This window comes from Pituophis catenifer, unplaced genomic scaffold (assembly GCF_029215685.1).
Source record: "Pituophis catenifer annectens isolate HBS135680 unplaced genomic scaffold, rPitCat1.0.hap2 SCAF_3, whole genome shotgun sequence".
Lineage (NCBI taxonomy): Eukaryota > Metazoa > Chordata > Lepidosauria > Squamata > Colubridae > Pituophis > Pituophis catenifer.
The window spans coordinates 167,698,663-167,724,763 of NW_027256883.1; the positions used below are offsets into that span (position 1 = coordinate 167,698,663).

At 38.7% G+C, this 26,101-nt stretch overlaps 1 protein-coding gene across 2 annotated transcripts in view; it reads left to right on the forward strand.

Moving 5' to 3' along the window:
- FOXP4 (forkhead box P4) overlaps window positions 1–26,101 on the forward strand; it is a 170,780-nt gene that overhangs the window by 82,131 nt on the left and 62,548 nt on the right. For both annotated transcript variants that reach the window (XM_070941510.1, XM_070941509.1), the window contains exon 3: window positions 13,515–13,604. In XM_070941510.1, the coding sequence (XP_070797611.1) occupies window positions 13,515–13,604 (90 nt within the window). The remainder of the gene's footprint in view (window positions 1–13,514; window positions 13,605–26,101) is intronic.

Genomic DNA, 26,101 nt, shown 5'->3' on the forward strand with positions numbered 1-26,101 from the left:
CCTGCACTGTTCAACCCAGCAAAGGAGAAATGGGGCACTTATATGATGAGGATTGAATGCTTCATGGAAGCGAATGACCTTCTTGGGTTGTCGGACAACCGGAAAAGAGTGCTGTTCCTCAACCACTGTGGACACGACATATTCAACACCACTGAATCCTTGTCCGAACCAACTCCGGTACAATCCGTATCATGGTAAGTGCTGCAAATTGCACTAAAGACCCACTACGCTCCTGCACCATCCAAAACAGTGAGGCATTATGAATTTAGGCACCGGATGCAGCAGGACGGAGAATGTATCAATCAATATGTCACTGCACTATGAAAAGCCGCTGCCCAATGTGAGTTCAGAGACTTGGACGATATTTTAATTGACTAAATAATTTGGGGCATCCCAAGACCTCCGATTTCAGCAGAGGCTCTTGGCCAAGACCAATCTGACTTTACAGGCTGCATTGGGCAAAGCAAGGGCAACCAAGTCATCAAACAGAGCGGCTGAGTCCCTTCAGAAACTTGCTACCGCTCTGGCGGTCAAGAGTAATGGCTCTGTGAGCATCTGTGCTGATTATAAGTGCATGTTGAACAAGGCACTTCAGCAGAGCACATACCCAGTACCCATAGTTCAGCACCTTCTGCATTCCCTGGGCCCCGGAAGGACTTTCGCAAAATTGGATCTCACCCAGGCGTGTCAGCAGCTGCCTGTAGATGGTGCTACTGCCGAGGCCCAAACCATTGCAATGCACAGAAAGGTGTTCAAATGTCACCGTTTACAATTTGGCGTTAGCGTTGCCCCAGGACTTTTCCAGAGTATGATGGAAAGACTATTGCAGAAAATTCCCGGGGTAGTGCCATACTTTGACGATGTTCTAATTACTGCTGGTGATGAGCAGCAACTTAGCTCCCGTCTGAGGGAGGTGCTGTCAAAAGTTAGGGCTGCGGGGCTCCAAGTAAAGGGCAGCAAATGCCAGATCGGAGTCCCCGAAGTAGAGTTCATGGGGTACAGAATAAATGGGGAAGGCATACATCCTACCCAAAGCAAGATCAGGGCAATTCAGGAAGCCCCAGCTCCACGGAACGAGACTGAATTGCAGGCTTTCCTGGGCTTGCTCAATTTCTATAGCGTTTTCTTAAAAAATAAGGCCACCATTGCTGAACCGCTCCACAAACTACTAGCCAAGAAGAGCCTTTGGGTCTAGGGGCATAAAGAAGCTGCCACTTTTGCTGCGGTAAAATGCCTCCTTTCTGCTGACAGTTTTTTAATTTAGTACAATGACACTCTGCTGTTGGTACTAGTTTGTGATGCCTCTCCTTTCAGTGTGGGGGCTGTGCTTAGCTACCGTCTCTCTAATGGGACTAAGGCCCCAGTTGCCTATTTTTCCAGGACGCTCTCCAGCGCAGAGAAAACTATAGTCAGCTGGACAGGGAAGCGCTGGCTGTGGTGGCCAGGGTCAAGTGGGTTTCACGAATACTTGTTTGGGAGGGATTGTGGTTATGGACCACAAACCTCTTTTGGGGCTCTTGGCGGGTGACCACCCCACACCGGTGGCCTTGTCACCCTGTTTTACAAGGTGGGGCATCTTCTTGTCGGCGTACTGCTATAAACTGGTTCACCGGGTCGGAAAGACCTTGGAACATGCTGATGGTCTCAGCAGATTCCCCCTGCCTGACTTATTGGATGATCCGACCCTTGGCATTCCTATTTTCCTCATTGACTGCCTGGACTCTGGCCTCGTGACTTCTGCCGATGTGGCAAAGCACTTAGCTAAAAATGCAACGTTCAAAAAACTTTTGAACTGGGTTTGGAGGGGATGGCCAAAGGGGCTGTTTGGCACAGAGTTTAAGCCATTTAACACGAGATATCAGCGCAAGGGGGGTGTTTATTATAGGGAGACCGGGTTATTATACCACCAAGTCTAAGGTATTCTATACTAAATGCGTTGCATGAGGGACATCCAGGGATTGTCCGGATGAAAGCCCTGGCCCGAAGTTTTGTGTGATGGCCCAACATGGACCAGGAAATACAGGAATGGGTAGCAAGGTGCCAACCTTGTCAGGAATCATGGCCCGTTCCCTCTAAAGCAACCATCCAAGAATGAGATCACCCTAGAGCCCCCTGGTCTAGGATCCACTTCAATTTTGCTGGCCCCTTTCATGGCCAAACCTTTTTAGTGGTCATGGATGCCTACTTCAAGTGGATGGAGATCATCTTAATGGGCACCACTACAGCTGAAGCAGTAATCAGAGTGCTCCGCAAACTATTCGCCACTCACGGCCTGCCCCATGTCCTTGTATTGGACAATGGCCCGCAATTTACGGCCACCCAGTTTGAGGGTTTCCTGGCAGAATTCAGATGCCATGCCCTCATAGCACCCTTTCATCCAGCCAATAACGGATTGGTTGAAAGGTCAGTTAGGTCTGCCAAGGAGGCATTAGGCAGATTGGCATCAGGAGACTGGCAGGAGCAGGTAGACAAATTCATCCTGTACCAACACATAACACCCAGTGTGGTCACAGGAAGAAGCCTGGCGGAGCTCTTGACGGGTCGCTGGCGTCGATTAGTCTTAGACTGTCTACACCCAAATTATGCCCTCCAAACAACAACAAAAATGCAAACCCGCACCAGGTCCTTTAGCATCGGGGATCTGGTTCACTCACAAAACTTTGCCGAAGAACCCCTATGGCTACCTGGCAAGATAGAAAAAATCACAGGGTCCAAGTCGTATATAGTTAGGCTTAATGACGGGCACCAATGGAGGCGGCACATAGACCAACTATGTAGCCGCCTCAGTCACAACAACGAGAGTCTAGAAATTGAACAACAAGAATGTAATTCTAATCCCTTTCTAGCAGACTCAAGCCCGATGGAACTGGAGAACGCACCTGAAGAACCGGGAATCCAGCGACGCTCCTCCAGAGACCCAGTTCCCGTAGAGTCCAAGGCCCAAAACTTTCCATGGGCGGAGCAAGAGACAGCAGCAGGTTCAACCTCTCAGCCTGCCACCGCCACGCCGACTGAGCCATGCAGGTCAAGTAGGGCTGGCAAACACCCACCTTCCTGCGCGACTACATATGCAAAATGGATTGCTCCAACTAAGAGGGGAGGGGTGTTAGATATTGACAGGATAGTTTTCCCTCTGGTCTGCTGTTTGAGTGGGAAGAGGGCTTGAATGTGATTGGCTGGATTCCCTGACAACCCTCTATAAAAGGGCTCGCTGTCAGAGAGGCTAGCTGCTGGATTGTAAATAGCTGCTGAATAAAGAACTGTTGTCTGAAGCCTGTCTCCAGTCTCTTCAATCCACCTATCTAACAATTTTGAGAACTGCACAAGGTACTAGATGGTTTCTAGGTGCAAACCAGGGTGTGGTGTCCAGTTTAAAGCTTTTAAGGCTCAGGATTTCAGTAACTATGTCTAGTCTTATTCAAAAATCAGTTAGAAATGTTCATAATCATTAATCTCCCCCCTAGTTATCTTCTATTTCATCTTGTCGTCGTTTTTCCATCTTCTCATAATTAAATGTTTTACAGTATTCTTTCAGCTCTGAATTCTTTGTTCTCATTATCCTTCCTCCAATTTGCAATGGCCTTTTTTTATTTAACAGTCTCTCTTGTACTTAATATATGGAATGCCTGTGGTTAGGTTCAGACTGTACACTGTTGCATTAATTGTTTTAAAATGCTTAATTTTTTCCTTTGTAAACTTTGATATTTTAGAATTTATTTCTCCTTTCTCTTTTTACTTTAACTACTGTAGCTAACTCTTAATCCTTTTTTAGTCTTTTTCATAATGGATACAATTTTTTTCTTATATTAAACAACCTTTGACTCACTGTGTCAGCAGAAAACAATAAACATTAAGTTTTCCTGAATCATAGTGCTATTGCTTTGATTTCCCTCGCTCTTTCCACATGGCACGATTAGACTGACCATATTTTTTGGCCCTACACAGTACAGTCCCATCATCATCTCAGATGCAACTCAGAACAAAAAATTGTTGTGCTACGATATACTATTTGGACTAATTGGAAAGTACAAACAGACAGGACAATTTTAATAGCATATAGATTCTTAATATCTATCTGTCTTGGCTTTGTAACACTTGACTCTTGTCTTTTTTAATTTTGTTTTTAATCTCTGTTATCTGGATTTTTTCTGTTTTTCACTTGTATAGGCATAATTCGATTTGATTAATTCCATCAAGTAATTCATCTTTCACTTGTTAATATGCACCAATTTGACTCCCTAATCAGTAATCAATTAGTGTTTTCTTTCTGGACCAATCTAACAATTAGCAACAATGCTCATTTAATAACAGTAACGACAAAGAAAGAATTAAAAATGTCATTAAAGATACTTTGGGATCAGCAGAAATGATGGACTACATGGATCTACATCCCTTGTTATTTGATATTCCTACCCTGCATTCACCTTTATAAATAGCACTTTTACATTCTGTTTTTTTTTTTCATTTCAGGAACATCTCCATTGTTTGTAAACTTCATAAAATGTTCCCCTCCAAATATTCTTGGTAAGAGTAAAATAATTTCCAGAAATGAAATATGATTAAACATATTTTCCCCAAGTATATTCACGGAAGCTATGAAGGATGTGTTGTAGGAGAAGATCTAAGATTTCCCTTAGGCTACTAACAGTGGTCGGATTCAGCTGGTTTGGGCCGGTTCGGGAAAACCGGTAGTTAAATTGCTGGCTGGCCATGCCCCTCCCCTCCCCAGAGTCCCCATGCACCCCATTTTGGCTCCCAGGTAAGTGCAGGGAGGCCTACTAGGCCCAAAACAGGGCGCAGGGGGGCTGGCAGCCCCCCGTGGCCTGTTTTCTCTCCCAGGAGGCTTCAGTGAATCCTAGGCCCAAAATGGGGTGCGTGTGTGTGTGTCCATGTCCCCGTGGCCTGTTTTCGTTCCCAGGAGGCTGCAGGGAGGCCTCCTAGGCCCAAAACGGGGCACGGAGGTGTGGCGCAGCCCCCCCCCCCACAGCCCATATTTGCTCCAAGGAGGGTACAGAGAGGCCTTCTAGGCCCAAAATGGGACACGGGGGGGTGCGCCCCCCCCGCGGCCCAATTTTGTTCCCAGGGGGGTGCAGAAGGCCATGCCCACCATGGCCACGCCCACCCAGCCAGTCATTAGGGCAGAGAAGCAGTTGTTAAATTATTTGAATCCCACCACTGGGATTCAAAACCTATGAAACTCCTCTTTTATCACTCTCCCTCCCTCCCTTTTTCTTGTTTGCATGCAGATACATTTGATACCAGCATCAGGATTGCAGGATCATTGTTTTAAAATTTGATAATCCTCAAATGATGCCAACTCTTCTCCTAGTGTCAGTTTAACTTCACTATTCTGGCACAGATAGAGACTATAGCCCCTTTCTTACAATGCTCACTATTTGTAAATTCTATCCTCAGTTCAACAATTGCAGAACAAAAGCTCAAATGATCACTTTCATATTTAAAACTTCCACTTGCATTTCCTCTTACATATTAGCCTGACTTGTTCCAAGTGTCTGAAAATCTAAATATCTCTTCACCAATAATTTGTATGTTGTAACGCTTGATCTTTGTTTAATTGTGCACTGCTAAAGTAAGTATTTCAGAGCAAGGCATCTTGGGGGTCCTGCTATCAAGAAATCTAAATTTCTCTTTCTTTTGTTCTTTAATTATCCTAGCATTATTATTGTATTGCTCTTAATTTCTCTCCCATTAAACTCATTAAACCTATGTTCCTCTTAAAAATATATAAATTAGATACAGGTACTGTATGTTCTGCAAGGAAGGAGCAAATGGACACATAGATTTCAAAGTTTAAAATAGAAAAATCGAAGAATTGGCAAGTTTGTTTTTTGTAAATTAATTACTGATAATATAAATTTACCTCAATATAATTCATGCTAAATATAATTAATTTTTAAATAATATTGATTGGAAATTTATTTATTTTCATGTTTTCTGTATTGCTTGTTAATATGCTGTCACTGATTGCTCAAAAGGACCCTGCATTTTAATGCTCAACATTTTTTGCTGCTGTTTTAACATTATTAAATTATTGCTATATAACAATTTAAAACATCAGCTATAAAACAGCATAGACATTAATAATTTTATGTTTAAAAATTGGATCATGTGAATCTAGTCTGCTAATCACATGCTGGTTTAAAATTTATTTATTTATTTATTTATTTATTACATTTCTATGCTGCCAATCCTACAAGATAACACTGATTGGCTTACAAATTATCGAAACAGGTGAAAATAATTAAAAAATTAGAGAAAAGTACTAAACTTGAAACAAATTTTGACAGGTCTTGAAACCTCATATATTAGTTTGAAAGAAGACTGTGGCTAATCCTTAGTCACCAGCAGTTTCTCTAGCCATTAATTGAATAGGATGTCTAGTACCGTAGTTTACTGATATATTTCATTCTCCCTTGAGAGTGGAGACAATGTATATTTGTGGCATTTGAACCTACCACCATTTCTAGATTTGTTATGAAGCTGCTCGTAATAGTGAAATTGCATTTTTTTTATGACTATCAAAACATAACTTTGAGGCTAGGGGAAGATGATTTTAAGGATAGAAGGAGAGTTCTTTCCAGGGGTGAAATCCAGCAGGTTCTAAGAGGTTCTGGAGAACCGGTAGCGGAAATTTTGAGTAGTTCAGAGAACCAGCAAATACCACTGATATATTTCATTCTCCCTTGAGAGTGGAGACAATGTATATTTGTGGCATTTGAACCTACCACCATTTCTAGATTTGTTATGAAGCTGCTCGTAATAGTGAAATTGCATTTTTTTTATGACTATCAAAACATAACTTTGAGGCTAGGGGAAGATGATTTTAAGGATAGAAGGAGAGTTCTTTCCAGGGGTGAAATCCAGCAGGTTCTAAGAGGTTCTGGAGAACCGGTAGCGGAAATTTTGACTAGTTCAGAGAACCAGCAAATACCACCTCTGGCTGGCCCCAGAGTGAGGTGGGAATGGAGATTTTGCAATATCCTTCCCCCAGGAGGGGAGAGAATGGAGATTTTGCAGTATCCTTCCCCTGGAATGGGGAGGGAATAGAGATTTTGCAATATCCTTCCCCTGCCACGCCCACAGAACCGGTAGGGAAAAATTTTGGATTTCACCCTGGTTCTTTCCCACTCTCATCTGACATAGGCAGGATGAACAGAAAAGAATGATCAACTTTATGCTGGCAAGAGTTTGGAAGAGCATGTGTCTATAAAGATTTTAATTCACCATGTGTGTATCTGGTTCTCAATTTGTCTATATTATGTCATCATTTTGAGAATTGCACAAGGTACTAGATGGTTTCTAGGTGCAAAGCAGGGTGTGGTGTCCAGTTTAAAGCTTCTAAGGCTCAGGATTTCAGTAACTTTGGGACCATCCATTCCCAATTATATCTGCCCATCCAATAAGGGTATTATTGTCTCTCCCTGTATCCCTTTCTCTCGGAAGCAACAGTGATTACAAAAGTGAGCTTTTATCCGTTGGTGCTCCAGCATTCTCCTGGAAATCCAAATTGCTTCTCCCCCCTTGGATTTTAAGAAGATGATTAAAACATGACAGTCCAGCAGGCCTTGGGTGCTGGAATCTTTTAATAGTGTTCCAACTTTGGAGTACACATCTTATGTTCCCAATAGTCATATTTTGTTATTATGCTTCCTTTTTTACAATAATTATGATTATGCATTATGAATAGTGTATATATGTGCGTATATGCTGCTCAAAATTCTGTGATAGGAGCGAGATATAAGCCAATGTGTAAATAAAATCAATAATGCGCCCATTAATTATATATTTGTGTGTATTAGATGCATATGTGCTTTGTGACATAATTACAGATGTTTGTCAACTGTTGTGATGGAATTCATTCAAGATTAGCATATTTTGGAAAAACAATTCTAACCCCAACCTTTCTGGAACCTGGAGCTACCTATGCATCTGATTCTATCACTGAATGCTCTATTTTTTCTTCTTCTCCCTTTGTTGATTGTAGCTGAGGGAGGGGAGGAAGTATATCTGTGGGTGAGGTGCATAATTGTCACAAGGAGACCCTGATGTGAGACTGTAAAGCCATGTCATTTTTTTCCTGTAAATCTTGTAATTTCGTGCTTCAGAGCACAACAAAGTGAGAGAGTCAGCAGGGAGTGAATTAAATTCCCCCCTGAGAGCTCCTATGGGGTGGGCCTCTCCATTCTGTTCACAGTTCTCTTGGCTCTTGTGCACCATGCTGTGCATCCCCACAATCAAGCACCAGGCCTTATGCTGCCTCCTGTGTACCAGCCTGGCTTGGTGCCCTCTTGACATGTTCTGGCACTCATCACAAGTTGTATTCTTCTTGCACAAGCCACGACCAACTTAATAAACTCACACTGTCTTTACAGGGTTCCCAAAGCCCATAAAACAGGGGGCAGTCCTTGCTGTCCTCTTGGGAACAATGCTCCTATTGGGTGGCTAATGCAATTAAAATGGGGTCTTTTGGAGACTTTATACAGCTGATTGCAACATCACAATTTCTGCTGGCAAGCCATCTTTCGAATCAGTATGGCATTTGTGCTATGACATATCCCTTTTCTCCTAGACTTGCTCAGAATTTGTTTTAAACTTTGGTAAATTAATTCAGGAAGTGAAAAGCAGACATGGGAAGTATTGAAGATTGAGTTCTTTCTATGGAAGAGTTTGACAAATAAGAGTACAGTTTGTTTGGTCCATGATCATTACTCCTCTTAAGAAGTAAAGTTATATCCTTTTTGCAGAATTTTTTTTCTTTGGCAGAGTGTCTGATGTACTTTATAGTGACCCTTGAAGTTATTGCATTGAGCAATAATATTTTAAGAGGTTCTGGTTTAGTCAACAGTGTGACAGAGCTGTATGAATCCAAGGCAGGTCACTACAACCTATCATGAATGAAATCCGACTGTTTTGAATTGACTTGCCTTCCTTAAGCAAAGGAAAACAAGCATTTGGCAAAAGTTACTTCAACATGCTGTTAAAAGAAAAATAAGCTGTTTAGGATACAGTTATAGTGCACAAAAATACTCTATGAACAATTGCCACAGTTGTTTGAAAGCCAGGTGGTACAACTGAAACTTCAAACTGTTGAATTTTGAAGGGGGGATTTCTTTTTTAATGTTCTTATTTTGTCTTACGCCTATTTAAGAGTAGAATTTTTTTAAAAAAATAAATTTTATACCATAAAATGGCAATTTTAGTCTTCCTAATTTATTGAGGCATTTACACTTGTTCCCAGGAATTGACTGTTGAAATTTTCTTTTCTGTTTATCATTATTTTCTTTCTTCTAACATTTATAAATAACAGCAGCTAACAATATAGTGGAGATTTTAGTATTAAGCTCACAGATCAAAACCTTTCTCATATTGTAAAATAATTCATTGCATTTTGCAGCTGTTATACAGTTAATCGAACTTAAGTTCATTATATTTTAGAAATCGTGGTTAACTTTGTTGTAAAGTTTTCTTATTTTTAAAGGTTTTATCTAAATCATCACAATATTAATAATTTTTAATTGCTATTGTATAAATACCACCATATCCAGTTACTATCTATTCTATAAAGTATTACCTGCATTTTATAATATAATGAAACTATTATTATAAAACTAACTTGGCAGGAAAAGAAAAGAAAAACAGTGAATATAGATTTAGGAGCTTAAATGTATAGTCTATGATATTTTTCATACTTGTTGAAAGCCTCAAACTGGATATGATCTTTGGCTTTACTGGTTCTGTATATTTTATAAATATGATTTTAAAGTTACTTTAACTGACAGTTATATTCTAGATTTTTATACAGCATCTACAATTACTGTATGTAGTGAATTGGGTCAGAGATTGATTGCTATGGGCACCTTTTAGAGGCTTTTGTGCAAATAAGGGAAATATCCGTAAACTTACTGTAGTCATTCAACTGTTTTAAAGGTATAAAAGCAACATTAACCTATTTAGTACTTAGCATAGTTTTAATGAAACACCTGATTTTCCCAAGAAACCGTTCTAAGAATAATAAAATTCCATAACTTGTAATTTTAAGGGTATTTTGTGAAATATTTGCTTTTCAGTAAATTTGCATAAAATATGAATGTCCACTTAACATCAATAATAAATATTAATTTATGTGTGGTGTGCTTATATAGCATATTTAAATCAAAATCCATATATGCATTTTATATATGTGTAAATCCTGAATTTTAACACCCTTAATTGGTAAACTTTTTAAATTATATTCCTATAGAATCCTGAAATTAATTTTAAAAATGTTAAGCTGCTGTGTTCATAGATGGAATATATATATATTATTATTATTTTAAAAAACTCCAAAGCGTGCTCTGTATGAAACTTTATGTATGTAGATATATTTCTGCGGTATGTTTCTAAAATGATATATTTCCTATTTCTGTATCTTCATTGCAAATCAGACGGTTTTATTTTTCGATAATACAGTGCAATATCTCTCTTGTATGTATGCGCAGTTAAACTGTGTAAGTGATAATTGGTGTAGAAAATCAGCTGTTCCTGCAAACAGAGAAAGTACGGTACTGTATGAAGGATTTTAAATGCTTGGCGGAAAGTAACTTTGTTCTTTATGGCTGGAAATGTGGAAAATTAACAAGCGCCTCTTTCTCTGGGACACACCCTGCAAGTGCCTCTATTGAGCGGGGAGAGCACAGCCGGCCTTTGGAAGCCAGAGCCTTGATTTACGGCTGCAGTGTTGACAGCTCAGTGGAACCCACATGCTGTTTGCAGCACCGCCAAGCTGGGCTATGACCCGCCGACCTCTACCCTGTGCTCCCCCCTCTTGTCTCTGTGCTGTAATAAAAACCTGTCTTGCAGGCAGGGCTACAATGACTTTGTTGTTCAGAAATGTACCAAAAATTTTTTCATGAAATTCTTTTCAAAGCAAAAATAAGGAACGTATGAGGAAATGGGGCTTTGGGAGCAGGCTTGTTTGTGCTAGAATTTATTCTCTGCTTGCAGTCCTCCACTGCTGGCTCCTGAATGGAACTCCTCTTCTCGGTATGCTTTCCTCCACCACCACCCCCTTCTGGGGACAGCCCCTCTAGTCTGAAACACCAGGGCACACTTTTAAATGCTTGCATTCTTTCACAAGTTCCCTGCTTTATGCGCACCTTTTCCCACTCTTTTTTCCTTCTGAGTGGCTATCAGGATTACGCTAAAAACTGAGAACCAGCCATACTGCCTTTCTGAACATCTTGTGTCTCTGAGGCTCCAGAATATAGTTGTGTTCCATTTGGAAACCGAACATTTAATAGGGCACAAGTTGATTCATGTATATAAAATGAGAATTTAAGAGAATTAATGGCTCATTTCATTCACCCATTCTCACACTTTGGTCTAACAAAGGTGATCCTCTGTTAGGCCAAGGAGTATATAAGGTAAATTGAACTTTTTGCTGACTACATAGAAACATCCTGTTATTATTATTTTTTTTATAATGACAGAGGAGTGCTTTACCATTGTTTTCTTAATATAATAGATAATAATCTCCATTTTCCTTAACTAGCATGGTCTTTCATACTGTCTGGAGGATATTAACCTTATCCAGGCCCACCCTAAGAAAAGGCAACATTTCTTGTAATTATTTTATGAGTGTGTGTGTGTGTGTGTGTGTGTGTGAGAGAGAGAGAGAGAGAGAGAGAGAGAGAGAGAGAGGGAGGGAGAGAGAGAGAGAGAGAGAGAGAGAGAGAGAGAGAGAGAGAGAGTTTAGCTTCAATTTCCTTGAATTTTAGAACTGGACAGATTATTATTATTCTATTGGTTAATCTTTAGTGAGATTCACAGCCTTTGAGGCTGGTTAATAGCTCAGCAGCTCGAGTCATTATTATTATTATTATTATTATTATTATTATTATTATTATTATTATTATTATTAAAAAAGGTGCAGAATATCTTATTTGAGAGCTCAGTGGTTTGCCAAACCACATAAAAATTGAGATGGGATAAGAATTAGGATTTAAACTGAGTAACTTTTTTTGTGTGAGTCTGTTAATAGTTGTGAGTATCTGCCCAATAAATAACCACAAGAAATGGAGACTTTTCTTGAAAGTGCTCTCTCATCAGATAGAGGGCCACAGTTGGTTTTCTTTGCTTTAATGAGAACTTGCTAAGTTAAAAGCTGCTTTCATGTTGGTAATCAACATGTTTCTTCTAGTTGCGTGCTATCAATTTACAGTAGAAAATTATTTTCAGATAGCTTTAAGCCCTTTATACATATCAGGGATAAAGAGAAATGTATATAGATACTAAGTTACACTGAACTAAGCTACATTTGAGGTTCAATATGTGTCTAAAATATAATACAGCCCCTCCTAGCATGCTGTTGCACATTTCTGATTTTTTCTGCATTTTTAGCAATTCCCTTTTTACTGAAACAGTTTTAGAAGTAACAATGAGGAAACCTGTGGCCAAATTCACATGATCTTCAATCCTATGTTATATCCATATGCAGAATATATATTAACATGAAGCTTAAGTATTCTTCTGAGATATTAATGGTCTGAAGAAAGGATTTATTATATTTATTTTATTTTATTAAATTTCTATACCGCCCTTCTCCCGAAGGACTCAGGGCGGTGTACAGCCAGAAATAAAACCATGACAATATAAAAATTAAAAGCAATTTAAAACAATTAAATAAATTGGCCAATTGGATTGATGCATTGCATGCCATTCTATCCACAATTATGTATCATTTCAAGAAATAAATCCATAATTATAATTTTAACTTTTATCCTAATATAATACATATTTTGTAGATAAAATGAACTGTTCTAAGCAATGCATTGCATTGGGAAAGGTATGGAAGTAGTAGGTAAATGGTGTGAAAGAGAGTAGTGCATAAGTGAAAAGAAAGCCATTTTAGGATCTTTCCTTGAGAAGTATAAATTAATGGTTCATTTAAGAATGCCTATTCTTAATCTGATTGCATTGCCTTTTTACTTTGAGGCTAGCAGTAATCATAGACATTTATGCTGTATTTATCTTGAATGGGCTTTGAATAGAAAGAAAGAAAGCATCAATGGAGTTCAATCTGTCAGATAATCTATTGAGGTCCCCCCCTCAAATTTAACATCTTGTATGTACATTTGGTTTGTCGATTTGTTTGTTGGGTGTTCCAGAGTATTCCCACTGAATTTGCCAATCCAGTCTATTTCCATTCAGCTTTATTATGCAGCATTTGAAATTGCCAGATTATTCAGTGAGCTCTAGGATACTTCAGGGTTGAAGATGTATTCTTCTTACATAACAGAATACTTAACAAAATTACATCACTATGTAGGAATCATGCTGTTTGAATTAAGTCTATACTTTTATCGATCATACAGATTTGTAGGGACCCTTCCCTGCCCTGATAGCTTAAACATGTACATAGTTATTGTAGTTCAGAGTTTATTGCTTTTGAAGAAAACTGGAAAGAGAGTGTAACTTTTTCCCCTTTATTCTGTCCTATATTTGTTTCTATCAAGGCTCTTCAGGTGGCAAGGCAATTCCTTCTGCAGCAAGCAACAGGACTGACTTCTCCTACCAGCAATGAAAATAAGCAGCCGGCTGTTCAGGTAAGGGACAGCAAAAATGTGGGTACTTGCTATTAAACCTACCGTGTTTCCCCGAAAATAAAGACATGTCCGGATAATAAGTCCAATTGGGCTTTTCAGCACATGCGATAATATAAGACAACCACCCAAGATAAGTCCCCCCCCCAACTACTTACACGCATGTACAGCTGGTCCCATCATTTCCTCTGGTTGCTTGCTGCGCAACCAAAATGAGTTGAGGAGGCGAGGCCGGAGGTGGGAAATGGGGGGACATTGTTCTTCACGCCGACCAAGTGGCCCAACACGTCCCACCCCACACCCCAATGGCAACAGCAGCCTGGCTGCTTCCCTTCCCTGCCGTCTCTTTATCAAGAGGGGTGGCAGGTGGGGTGGGGGAGAAGCAAGATGCATGGAATGAGATGTGGCTCCCCTTGCCATCTCTTCTCCTCCCCCCCTTACCGGGCATGGCAGGGTTCCTGCCCCTTGCTTAGCTCTCTGCCCCCTTTAGGGATGCAATTTGGAGGTGGCAGATGGGGCGGGTGAGAAGCGGGACGCAGGTCTTACCTTTCAACTCTGTCACTTTCCTCGTCGTTGTGTCCAGGGAAACACGCTGTAAAAGAAAACCTTCTCGCGAGTTCAATTAAACTTCTTGAATTCGCGATAAGCTTTTTTTTTTTACAGCCTGTTTCCCTGGACACAACAGCGAGGAATGTGACGGAGCTGGAAAGCTAAGACGCGTGTCCTGCTTCTCGCCCACCCCACCTGCCACCCCCAAATTGCATCCCTAAAGGGGGCAGGTGGCTAAGCAAGGGGCAGGAGCCCTGCCATGCCCGGCGAGGGGGTGGGAAGAAGAGACGGCAAGGGGAGCCATGTCTTGCTTCATGTGTCTCACTTCTCCCCCGTCCCACCTGCCACCCCTCTCGATAAAGAGATGGCGGGGAAGGGAAGCAGCTGTTGCCATTGGGGTGGCGTGGGATGTGTTGGTCCACTCAGCCGGTGTGAAGAACAAGGAAGGGAGGTGATGGCAGCGACAGGACATCCAGTCCCATACTTGCTGCCTCCTGCACCCCCAAAATAATAAGACCCCCCGATAATAAGGCCAAGCCCTTATTTGGGGGGGTCAAAAGAAAATAAGACCCTGTCTTATTTTGGGGGAAACACAGTAATAGGATATGAGAATGTTTAAAATTCTACTTCAAATGTATATCTGAAAATCTGAGCTTTATTAGTATAGCTTTTAAAAAGCATTAATTCTGTAAATCTTTTAGTAATTGAAAGGTATTTTTGCCATGTTAATATTATAGGCATGCTTTTCATTGCCATGATTTCATGGTATACTATAGGGCAGTGATGGCCCAGTAGGCTCGTTTTTCTCTCTTACTTGGCTCCAGAGCTTTTCTAGCAGTCTGGGGAGGGCGAAAATGGCCTTCCCTACCCACCCGGAGGTCCTCCAGAGGCCAGAAACGGCCTGTTTGCCAACTTCCGGTGGGACCAGAAGGCCCGTTTTTTTGCTGTCCCCAGCCTCCAGAGGCTCTCTAGGAATCTGGGGAGGGTGAAAACGGCCTTCCCCACACACCCCTAGAGGTCCTCCAGAGGCCAAAAATGGCCTGTTTGCCAACCTCCGGGAGGGTGGGGAAGGCCGTTTTCACCCTCCCCAGACTCCTAGAGAGCCTCTGGTGGCTGGGGATAGCAAAGAATGGACCTTCCCCACCACCCTCTGAAGCCCTCCAGAGGCAGGAAATAGCCTGTTTCCCTACTTCTGGTGGGCCCAGAAGGCCTGAAAATAAGCTGGCGGAGCTGAGCTCGTGTGCCCACTGATATGGCTATGCGTGCCACCTGTGGCACATGTGCCATAGGTTCACCATCACAGCTATAGGGCGTTATTATTGTTTTCATTATACTCATTATAGAGGTGAGGAAAACGTGGAAGTTTTGTAGCTACTAAGAATTTGTCTTTCATGTTCTAAGCCAGCACTTATTCAGTATTGTCACTCGTTGATAATGTGTGCAGTTTTGACTGTCTGTCTTGGTGGCCTGTAAAAATAATTGTAATACCTGTTATTAGAATCTCTTTGTCTATAGAACAGTTTTTCAACCATTGGGGATAGAATGGCATTTTCTAGATTACTGTACTTTTTAAACATTTCTGCACCATTATACTGCAGTGGAAAAAAAGAATAAAAAGAAAAAAAAAACTGTTCCGATTTTTTCCAGGAGGTAATTCAAGCAACTTCTGGTTCTAGTATTTTGGGAATGAGAAAATAGCTTTTCTTTGTCTACTTTAACTATACAGTGCAAAAGTCTATACACTTCAATCATATCCTTTCTCATTTGTTTCCATTCTAGATTTAATAGTTCTGAATTTTACAACTTTTCCTCATGGAAAAGCAATCCCTTGATCATCTTAGTTCATCTTCTCTGAACCTTCTCCAGCTTCATTATATACTTTTAATGTGCAGCAAACAGAACTAAACATAATATTGCAGGAGTGGTTACACAATTGATTTACAAAAGGGCATAATAATATTGGATCTCTGTTTTCAATATATTATTCCTAAAATGTTGTTGACTTTTTTTTACAACAGATGTGTGCTGTGTTAATTTTTTTAAAAAATAACTTTATTGTCATTGTATGTATATACACAGTATACCCATACAACGAAATTCACTTAGCACCCAAAGACCAGGTCCAAGACACATAATAATCCCCAAACACACTCCCACCCACCATAATTCCCCACCCCTAAACCACCCAAACATCCACACAACAGACCAAGTAATATTGTCCAACAGCTCACTGATGATGGCCCTTTAGTTCATTGTTGAGTGCAATTATAGCTCTTAACATCTTCATTGAACTATTTACCATTGCTTCAAGATCTCTTTCTCATCACTGACTGCTAACTCTGATCCCCTTAGTCTATATAAGTAATTAGGATGTTTGGCACCAACGTACATCACTTTACATTTACTCATATTGAAATACATCTGCTATTTTGATGCCCACTGCCCTAATGTGCAGTCATCCCGTTGGAGCTCTTTTACAGTCCCTTATTATTTTTACTAGTCTGAACAATTTAATGTCACCAGGAAACTTGGCTATTTCACTAGTCACATCCCATTCCAGATTATTTATAAATATATTAAAAAGCACTGGTCCTAGGACAGAAACCTGTGGGATTCCATTAGTTACATTCTTCCATTGTAAGAAATTGATTTGGTTTTCTCCTACTCTTTTCCATTTTTAGCTACTTTCCTGTTCAAGCCTGCTGGGAAAACTTTGATGATGAATTTTATCAGAGACTTTGAAAATCTAAGTAGATGATATCTACTTGCTTACTCTTATCTGCATCTTTATTAATAAATTCTAATTTGTTAACAAATTCTAATAGTGAAGCCATATTGGATATCCTTGAGCAAGACAGGTGTCTCCAGATGCTTGGTAATTTTATCTTTAATAGTAGTGTCAAATATGTTCCCTGGAACAGATATTAAACCGACAGGCCTACAATTTCCTGGGTCTCTTATGAGCCATTCTTAACAATTTGAATTATGCTGGCCACCTTCCAGTCTTCAGTGACCCAGGCCCAGACTCAGGCTGTATATTTCACTTAGGAGGATCACAATCTCAACTTTTAAGTTCACCAGAATGTATTGTTCTGTTTTGAGTTTCACAATAGATTTAGACAAAAGGCAATAAAGACCTAGAAGACCCTAAATGTACAGGCAGTGAATCCTCACTGGGCTTGTAAAACTCAGCATCATTAGCTGTTAGTTAAGGTTTTCCAGTATTGAGATTTAATTTATCCTAGGTTTTATACATGAAATTGTTCCACATAAAATTCTGCCATGCCTATCTAGGATGTTGTATTAATTTGCCCATGACATTGTAGAAAATGTAAACTAAAAACTAAATTTTTACTAACCAACTGAAATGCTTTACATTGAAACAAAAGCTTCTGAAAGTATTTTTTTTTTCCTTTCAGAAAAGCTCATCCTTCTTCAAATAGTCCAAACTTTGGCTAAATAGCGTTGTTGGTTCTGTGTGATTCAGAAAGTATTGACGCTCCCTTCTCTACCCATTATGTGACTTTGGAACTAGAATATTATCACAGTCACAGAGCTGTTGCTGTTCTGGCATCTAAGATTGTGTGGAATATCATGTTGTCATGTTCTGCACTGCCCTTCCCCCAAAAGTGATATCTAGCGATTGCAGTGGGAATAGAGAAATATATAGCATGATGTCATCACATCACACTTTTGTAGACATTACAAGGAAGAGTGTGAAAGAGACAGAGAAAGAGGTAGCAGCTTTATGCCTTTTGTAACATCTAATTACACCCTGAATCAGTTACACCTCAAGCATCAAGCCTGCTCTTTAACTTTAAAATGGTAAAACTGTCCTCTTTTCAGCTTCAAATGTCCCCAGAGACATTGCCAAAGTGGAGGTCATTGTACATACCAGCCAGGGTAGTGGACTTGGGTTATGCAAAGGGTTGCCAAATGAGCATAAATTAAGGTCTAAAGGAGGAACAGAAAAAAGAAGGGGAAGCCCAAGTGAGTGGAAAGTGACAATTTTAAATAGCTGTGTGGAGGGACTCTCCCTTTAGGCTAATTAAATTTATTGGCAAACAGCAGGATACTTTATTAGAACCATGCAGGTTTAATTAACAAAAGAAAGTAATTAGTGTGTGCTATCCTGAAACTGAAGGTCCTATCTATATATCAGTCTGAATTCCTTCTCAAATTTGCTAGAAATCGCAGAAATCCCATAGAAGACGATATGGAGAAAGAGAGCCTGTTTTCTGATTATCTAGAATGCTCCAGGTGGCTAAGACCCTGTGATAATCTTGATATTTTTTTGATCTCATGTTTTGTTTTTTAAGTGCATCTCAAATAAAACAAGGGATTATCTTGTCTGTGGTTTCTCATTCTGTTTTGTATGTGCACACCCTGTCCTCAAGTGAATATGCCCCATTTCCTTCTTAACCAGATTCTATTCATTTCTCACAGAGGCTGTCTGCCTCTGAAACTGTACAGCAGAAACTGTGTTATGTTTGAGAGCAGGAGAAATTCTCATTTCTTGATGCCCAGCATTATTCATCTCATGATCAGATAAGAACATGATTAGACTAAAGTTCATTGTGCCAAGATTCACTTTTCAGAGAAGGCTAGTCTCTGGTCCCCCCCCCCCCACATCTCAGTAAAGCCAAGCCAGATCAGAATCCATTCTGGAAAAATAGTTTTAACTATTTAGTTAGTTAGGAGCCTGGATAGCTCAACAGACTAAAAGCCTGTTATTAACATTCAGCTGTCTGCAATTATTGCATGTTCGAATCTCCCCAGGCTCAAGGTTGACTCAGCCTTCCATCCTTCCTAAGGTAGGTAAATTGAGGACCCAGTTGTGGGGGCAGTAAGCTGACTTTGTATAAAATATACAAAAGTATGAAGGCTATTGCTTAACGCATTGTAAGCCGCCCTGAGTCTCCGGAGAAGGGCGACATATAAATCTAATTAAAAACAAACAAACAAAAAAAACCCCTCACATCTTCTACTCTCGCTTCACTTGTATGGTGACTTTGCTTATTCCAATAATTTTCAAATGAAGTCCTACTGTGAGTTATCTGCTAACTGTCTTGTTTTTCTCTTGGAGTCTTGAAAACACCATAAAAATGACATTAACTTATGAAAGTTTGTGAAATATGACAGAATCCAGATCCACCTAGAAACATTTTTTTTCTGCATGTCTCTCTTCCTTCTTCCTTCTCTTCATCACACCTGACCTGAAAAGAGGAGCTGTTCGATAGAGGGAGCAGACAAGCCACCAGTTTCATTAATGAGTTTAACTGAAAGTGAAGAAGGCAAAATCATTGTTGATATTAACAGCAATAATTCATCAGAGGTTCTCCTGAGCCAACAGTCAGCTTTTTCCAATAGCTTTTTCAGGAAGGAAATGCAGTTACTAAGTGGAAAACATATTTAAAGAACAAAGGCAGTAAGGGTGAAGTCAGATTCCTGTAATCTGTGAGTCTCTCTCCTTTTTATTTTTGTGTGAATACACATGCCCATATTTCCTATATTTTTCCTATTGTTTTTCTCCCCTTCTATTTTCTTTTCTTTTCTTTTCTTTCTTTTCTTTCTTTTTGTGATTATTAAGTGTGTGAATCTGGATTCTATCTAGCCGTCTTTCTAAACTAGTCTCATTCTGTCATTATGTGTTTACCTTCCCTTTTACCTTCCCTTGTTCCTGGTCTGTTTTCTCTCTCCCTCTTTATTTTTTATGGTCCTTTGGCTTTGTCTCTTTACATTATCACCACTCTTGGTCCACCCTTTCCCAGTCTCTTTTCTGTCTGTTTTGATAACTTTCTCAATGTTAACAAAGCCTAATATTCTCTCTCTGTCTCCCCCCACTTCCTTCCCCCCTTCCCCCCTCCTTCCCCATCTTTTTGTGTTGCAAAAGCATTTGTGAAAATTATAGGCGTGAGTCAGGCATAACTCAAAACTCAGCAGCCTCCCTCTCCTCCGTATTCTCCAGCAGTGTTACTGGAGGAGGATCCAAATGAAGAGATGGGATTAGCCAGGCTTTTTTTTTAAAAAAAAAATAAATTATCATAACAGTGGAATGGTGTGGATGAGATTGTCCAGGAGTTTTCTTCAGGTGGGAGAACTGATAGAAAGTGTGTTTGTGTGAATGAAGAATGTATTGAATAAGACTGAATTGTGGGCTTGTTGATAGAATGTATAAAAAATGACTGTAGAATATCAAAGTATTTTGAATTTGAACTTTTATATAAATTCTGCAGCCAAAGACAAGTCCAAATGAAGCAGGTATGCTTCCATGACTGTTAAGAGAAACAAAACCAGATTTTACTCCTGCCCCCCACCCTGCTTGCCAGGCTTCAATTGTTGATTTCCACTCTTGGCCAAAGAGCGAAAAGAAAGGTGAACTCTTTCTTTCTCCAGTCCAGTAGCCTCTGAACACCACCATAAAGTTTTCCTTTACAAAGAGGACAGGAAGTATTAAAAACAAGCTGCAGGACTAGAAAGGAAAGAAGAGCTTTCTAATATTGAAATCAGAGTTAGTACAAGTGTAAACACATTATTTGGATATGGTGTGGCAGAAGAAGGAAAGCAAAGCTAATGTAGCACTTTTAAACTTTTCCATTCAGGTTTGGTAGCATGAATACTGTACAGTGTATGCATGAATATTGAGAAAAGCCAAAACTATATTGTTGATTTTACTGAATAATAATATCAGATACCAAAATTTGCCCACTACAAAAAATGAAGTTGTGTGAAAATATGTTATTTTCATATCTCTTTAATTATGTCTTGTAGTGGTATTTTAATAAATTGAATAACATTGACTACCTGCTACTCCAATCTTTTTGAATTTTGGGCTGGATAAGACTCTGATCCATTAATCTGGTTTTGGAGTCATATATGGAGGAAAGCTACCTTCTATGTGTAGATTGACTCTTAGTCCAAAGTTTGAAGTTGAGAAATTTCTTACATAACAACTTACCCAGTTTAAATTGTCTCATTTTAACACTCTTTAACACTCATTGACACTCTTGTCTTGTCAATTGTATTTTTGGGGGTGGGGGGGTGGGAGCGCACATGCCAAGACTAAACCTCCCTATCAGGCTTGTATAGGCAAAAAGTATTAAAGCATTGAATCTATTTCAGTTTGATAGTTGTATATATAATGTGGCTTAGTGAGATAAGTGAAGAGCCTATTTTATTTAGAATTCACAAAATTTCTCTAAAGAAAATCCAGAATTTTTTTAACTTTAGGCAATTTTTTGTTGTGTTTGAAAAAGGTTACTCAGATTAGAGTAATTTGTGGAACTTTAATGTAGAGGAAATTCAGTGTATATGAACTTCGTGAACTCTGATGCATATCATCCAAATTAATGTGTGAAAAAGAATTATAATGTTTTGTCAGCTTTTTTTTCAAAGTTCACAGTGCTGTTTTTAGCTCATGAAAATTTCGTTTCAAACCTGTCTTAGGGTAAAAAACTTCTAAAATATCACTTTGAACATTATGTGTGTGTAATATAAATTACATATTTAGGTACAAATTGTGTGTATTTTAACAAGAAAGAAAAAGGAAGGAAGGAAGGAAGGAAGGAAGGAAGGAAGGAAGGAAGGAAGGAAGGAAATAAATTAATTCAAGGGAAACCAGCCATTTGCTAACCTTTGGTTCAAGAGGAACATTTCACATCCACTAGATTTATATCATTTGCATTATATTGTGAGCTGTGAGCAAGCATGTGATATTAGGAAAAGTATCTTTAATGTTTTATGAATTTTTAAATTGTTTTAAAAGTGATTAACGGCTATGCAGAAACACTGTAACTGTGATTTTATCCAGGATTTCTGAAACTTGACATTAAAATGAGTTACAAGCTCTTCCTTCCTTCATTTCTTCCTTCTTTCCTCCTTCCCTCTCTTCCCCTTTCCTTCCTAAAAGTTCTACTTGGCATTCTTAGCTGTCTGCTATTTCATTTCTCCCTTGATTTGTTGTATTTGTTATTATTTTTAGTTGTTTTCCTTTTTGTCTACACCTATCACATGTACATACGCACAGGTGCATTGGCACTGTTTCTGCTGTTTCCAGTTCAGTAATTACACTTTTGAATATTTTATTAATGATTCCATTTTAAAGTCAATATTTTTTTTAAAAAAATTCTCCTAATCCAAAATTTCAGGTGGAGGCCTCCATGAATTAATTTTTCTTTTCTTATCTCAGATTATAAATTTGCAGAAAAGTGTCAGTATCTATTTGGCCTTTGAATTACTTTGAATCACCTGGCAGGTTCCAGGTAAAGTGATAATGCCTATTTGAAGTAGACATAAAAAGTTTTGAAATTCAACTGAGATGAAACAATCAGATTTCAATGATCATGAATCTGCTATATTTATTTTGATAATCTGAGGTAATTTCATGTTCTAATTTATTATTAATTCTATCTTAGATGATTTATTGTTTAAAAGAAAGAGCAGAATTTATTCCAGGAGTAACACTGAAATTCAACTCTCCATTCTGACCTATGGCATATTATGAATTTTATGTATATGAGAGCATAATGCTAATGTAATTCACTCTACATCCCTAAATCAGTATTTTACACTTGGAAGTTCAATTATGCAGTGATGAAAAATTATGAAAACCAAGTTCTTTCTGTATAAGATTACTTAATTTTAATAGTCTATATAGTTGCACATTTGTAGTCACTCTACTTTTTTTCTGTTTGTTTGTTTAGAAAGATGTTACAGGTACAAACTAAAATATAAGATATTTATTTCATGCAATCTCTGCAACATGAAAATTCCCCAGTCCCTATTTTAAAAAGCGAACTTCTAGTTTTTCTGTAACTCTACTGATCATGGTTACCTCCCTCAACAAAAGATACTTTTCATGCAAAATTATCTATTTTATGTATAATCTGTCATTTTGATTGCAACTTTTATGTGTTAATGCTTTTACTTTACCTTATACACAATATGACTTCCATTTCTTGATCTTGAGATACCCCCTCCCCCAAAAAAATGTTAAATATGATTCTTATCCATAAAAAGGTGGCTCAAGCCTGATTTACAATGGTGCAATACATTTCACTAATGAATGGGAATTTAAACTGCATCACCAATTTATTTTGGCAGTTGTACTCTGGTAGAATTTGATACTTTCCCCCCAACCATTTGGGCTATAGAAGTTGATGGACTATGAGCCAATGATGTGGTTTCAAAAGAACATTCCAAATTCTACTTGGGAGAATGAATTGGTTGCAAGATTATGGCCATTTTAAAAAGTTCTGGCAATGAGAAACACTCTTTTGTTCTTGAGATTTTGTCCATTTCTGAAAGAAAACCAAGGGGTAAATGTGCCATTTCAATGCATTTTTGTAACCAAAGAAGAACAGTACAGGGAAAGAGCAGCAAGTTTGGAGCAACTGCAGGAAATTGCTTTTCTTTTATTTGCGTGGCAAGAGAGCAGTGGTGTGGAAAAGTGTATTTTGTTGATCTGAACTGGAGTGAAATGGGTAATGAAGACAGATCAATATTAGCCCTTCTACGTTCACTCACTTGAGAAAAAACAGGACTTCCTCTATATGTGTTGTGCAGTTGATTTTTTCTTTTAGTTGGTCATACTAAAGCTGATTCTCTTATTCTCTCCCATGCCTTGATCATCCTCCTTTTTTATTCGTTCTGTCTTCTTGTTACAGCTCTTACTTTTGCTTGGTATCCAGAACATTGGTAATGTAGGCAAAGAGACACCATGAAACAAAACTATATTGTATTGGTCATTCAGTGGTAATAAACTATTGGTTTAAGTCTGATAAACCTGAACAGTGTCACAGGACATTGTCAGGTTTCCTGAAACTTTACCATGAAAAGCACATAAAAACACACTGTGCCTTTTTGTCCAGGAATGCTAATGTATCTCCCACAATGTTGTTCATATTCTGTTCTTAGAATCCCCAGAGTTCAGTGGTCCTTCGCTTCATTTGGATTAACAGTATGATGTCCATCTCAGGGCATCTGTTTAGGAATATTTTAGTTCAATTTGTATCAATTAAAAATCAATACACATAGGACTTAGCTAAAGTACTCAAGCAAAGTGAAGCAGTTGGAATGCTTTCTTAAAATATAAATGGAGTTAGCAACTAGATCTTAGGTGCATTTTTATAATAATTAGAGAATACAGTAAGACTCAAATTTGTATAAATACCTAGTCGGCATTTATATATGTGTACTAAGGTACAATAATTTAAAATACTGTGATTCCTCGACAAAGCCAAAGAAAGTTTTCCACAGCACTTACCCCTTCTCATGATATTATATTCCGATGACAGACTTTTCTTAAAGTATGGCCCATCTCTATGAAAGATGTGCCAGCCCCTGGAATAAGATTTAGCTTAGAATGAGTACCTGGATATGTTATATTCAATATTGCAATTATTTCCTTGAATCACTTGATTTCTTCATCCCCATTCCTCAAGACAAATGTATCCTAGGTATTTATACAACTTTGGGGGAAGGTACCAAAAGAAGTTATAGAAATATGCCTACCCATATGCAATCTTCCCTATTAGTATTTTTGGCTGGCTGAATAAGATAGAAGTCTCTAACTTTTTGAAAGTCAGGCTTCTACTCTCTTTCAACCAAATGCAAATATAGAAATCCCCTTCAGAACCTCTGAGGAAGTTTGCAGTCGAACAGGTGAGTTTGGCACATGATATGCTAATCTGGCTGTATTGTACATGATTTTATACCCTTACATGTGCTTGCAAATCCTGATTGGTATAAATTTGAATAGAGCTATCATTTCTTCCTTAATATGATACTTGCTTTCTACCCACAAACAGGCTATTTTTTTGTTATTTAGTCTTTAATGGGCTTCCTGCTGAAGCATCTTGAAAAGGCATCTCCATTCTGATGCCTTATCAGAGCTTTGTTGTAAGTCTAGAACTGTTAGTAAGCAGTTTTGTAGAATGGCAACAGGCCAACAAGTGAGTCATTGCCTGTCCTAGCTCACGGTCTGCCAAATGCCAGCTAGGACACACCCATACCGACAAACCATTATTGAAGAGAGAAATTCAGCATCTCTATCCGCAGGCATAATGCTTCTGTTGTTGCTGAGAGTGTTAATTTTTTAGAGGGGAGAAGAGCCTAAGATTGTAAAACTTAAAAAGTAGGCTTGGGGCTAGTCAGTAGAAAGTTCCATGTTAACTTAATTACTCTTGAATTTATGTTAGTAGTGCAGAAACTAGCTGAAATTACAATCCTCCTTAGAGTTTGGACTTGTGTGTAATGCTTACTGGGAGCTTAATTAATAAATAGTGGTTTGAAAGTTAAGTCAAAATTGAAGATACTTTTAAGTAGTTATCCTGAAAAAAATGATGTGCGTATGGCTTGCTTGTTTGCTTGCAAATTAAAACTAACTAGAGCAGGGGTGTCAAACTCGTGGCCTGTGGGCTGGATGCGTCATGTGCTGGCTCCGCCTCCGCCTGGTTTAGTGAAAGGGAAAAAAGTCCCAACACGTCACATGACTCCACCGTGACGACGTGAGTTTGACACCCCTGAACTAGAGATTAGCAAAAGTGAATTCTAAAAATTTGTTTGGATCTTAATGTAAAGAAAACTGGAAATCCTTTATGGACTTTTTGCTGAAAGTGGATATAAATGACTTGATGATTTCTGGATTTGAAAAGAGTTGGATATATGGAAGAAGTTAGCTATGTGATATAACCTTGATGAGGGGAAGAGTGACAATAAATATGATTGTAACTGTTGTATGGAAGATCAAAAGTTGCTTGTTTAAATATTTCTTTTTCTTTTATCTACTGCACTTTATCTTTTTTTCTTTTTCTTAATTTCATTTTCTTTATTTTTTCACTGTTTATCTTTTATTTGTTTAAAAATATTCTAATAAATAATTATGATTTTAAAAAGAGAAGGCTTAATATATGTGGATTTTTTATTGGATTCTACATTTGGGATAAAGTATT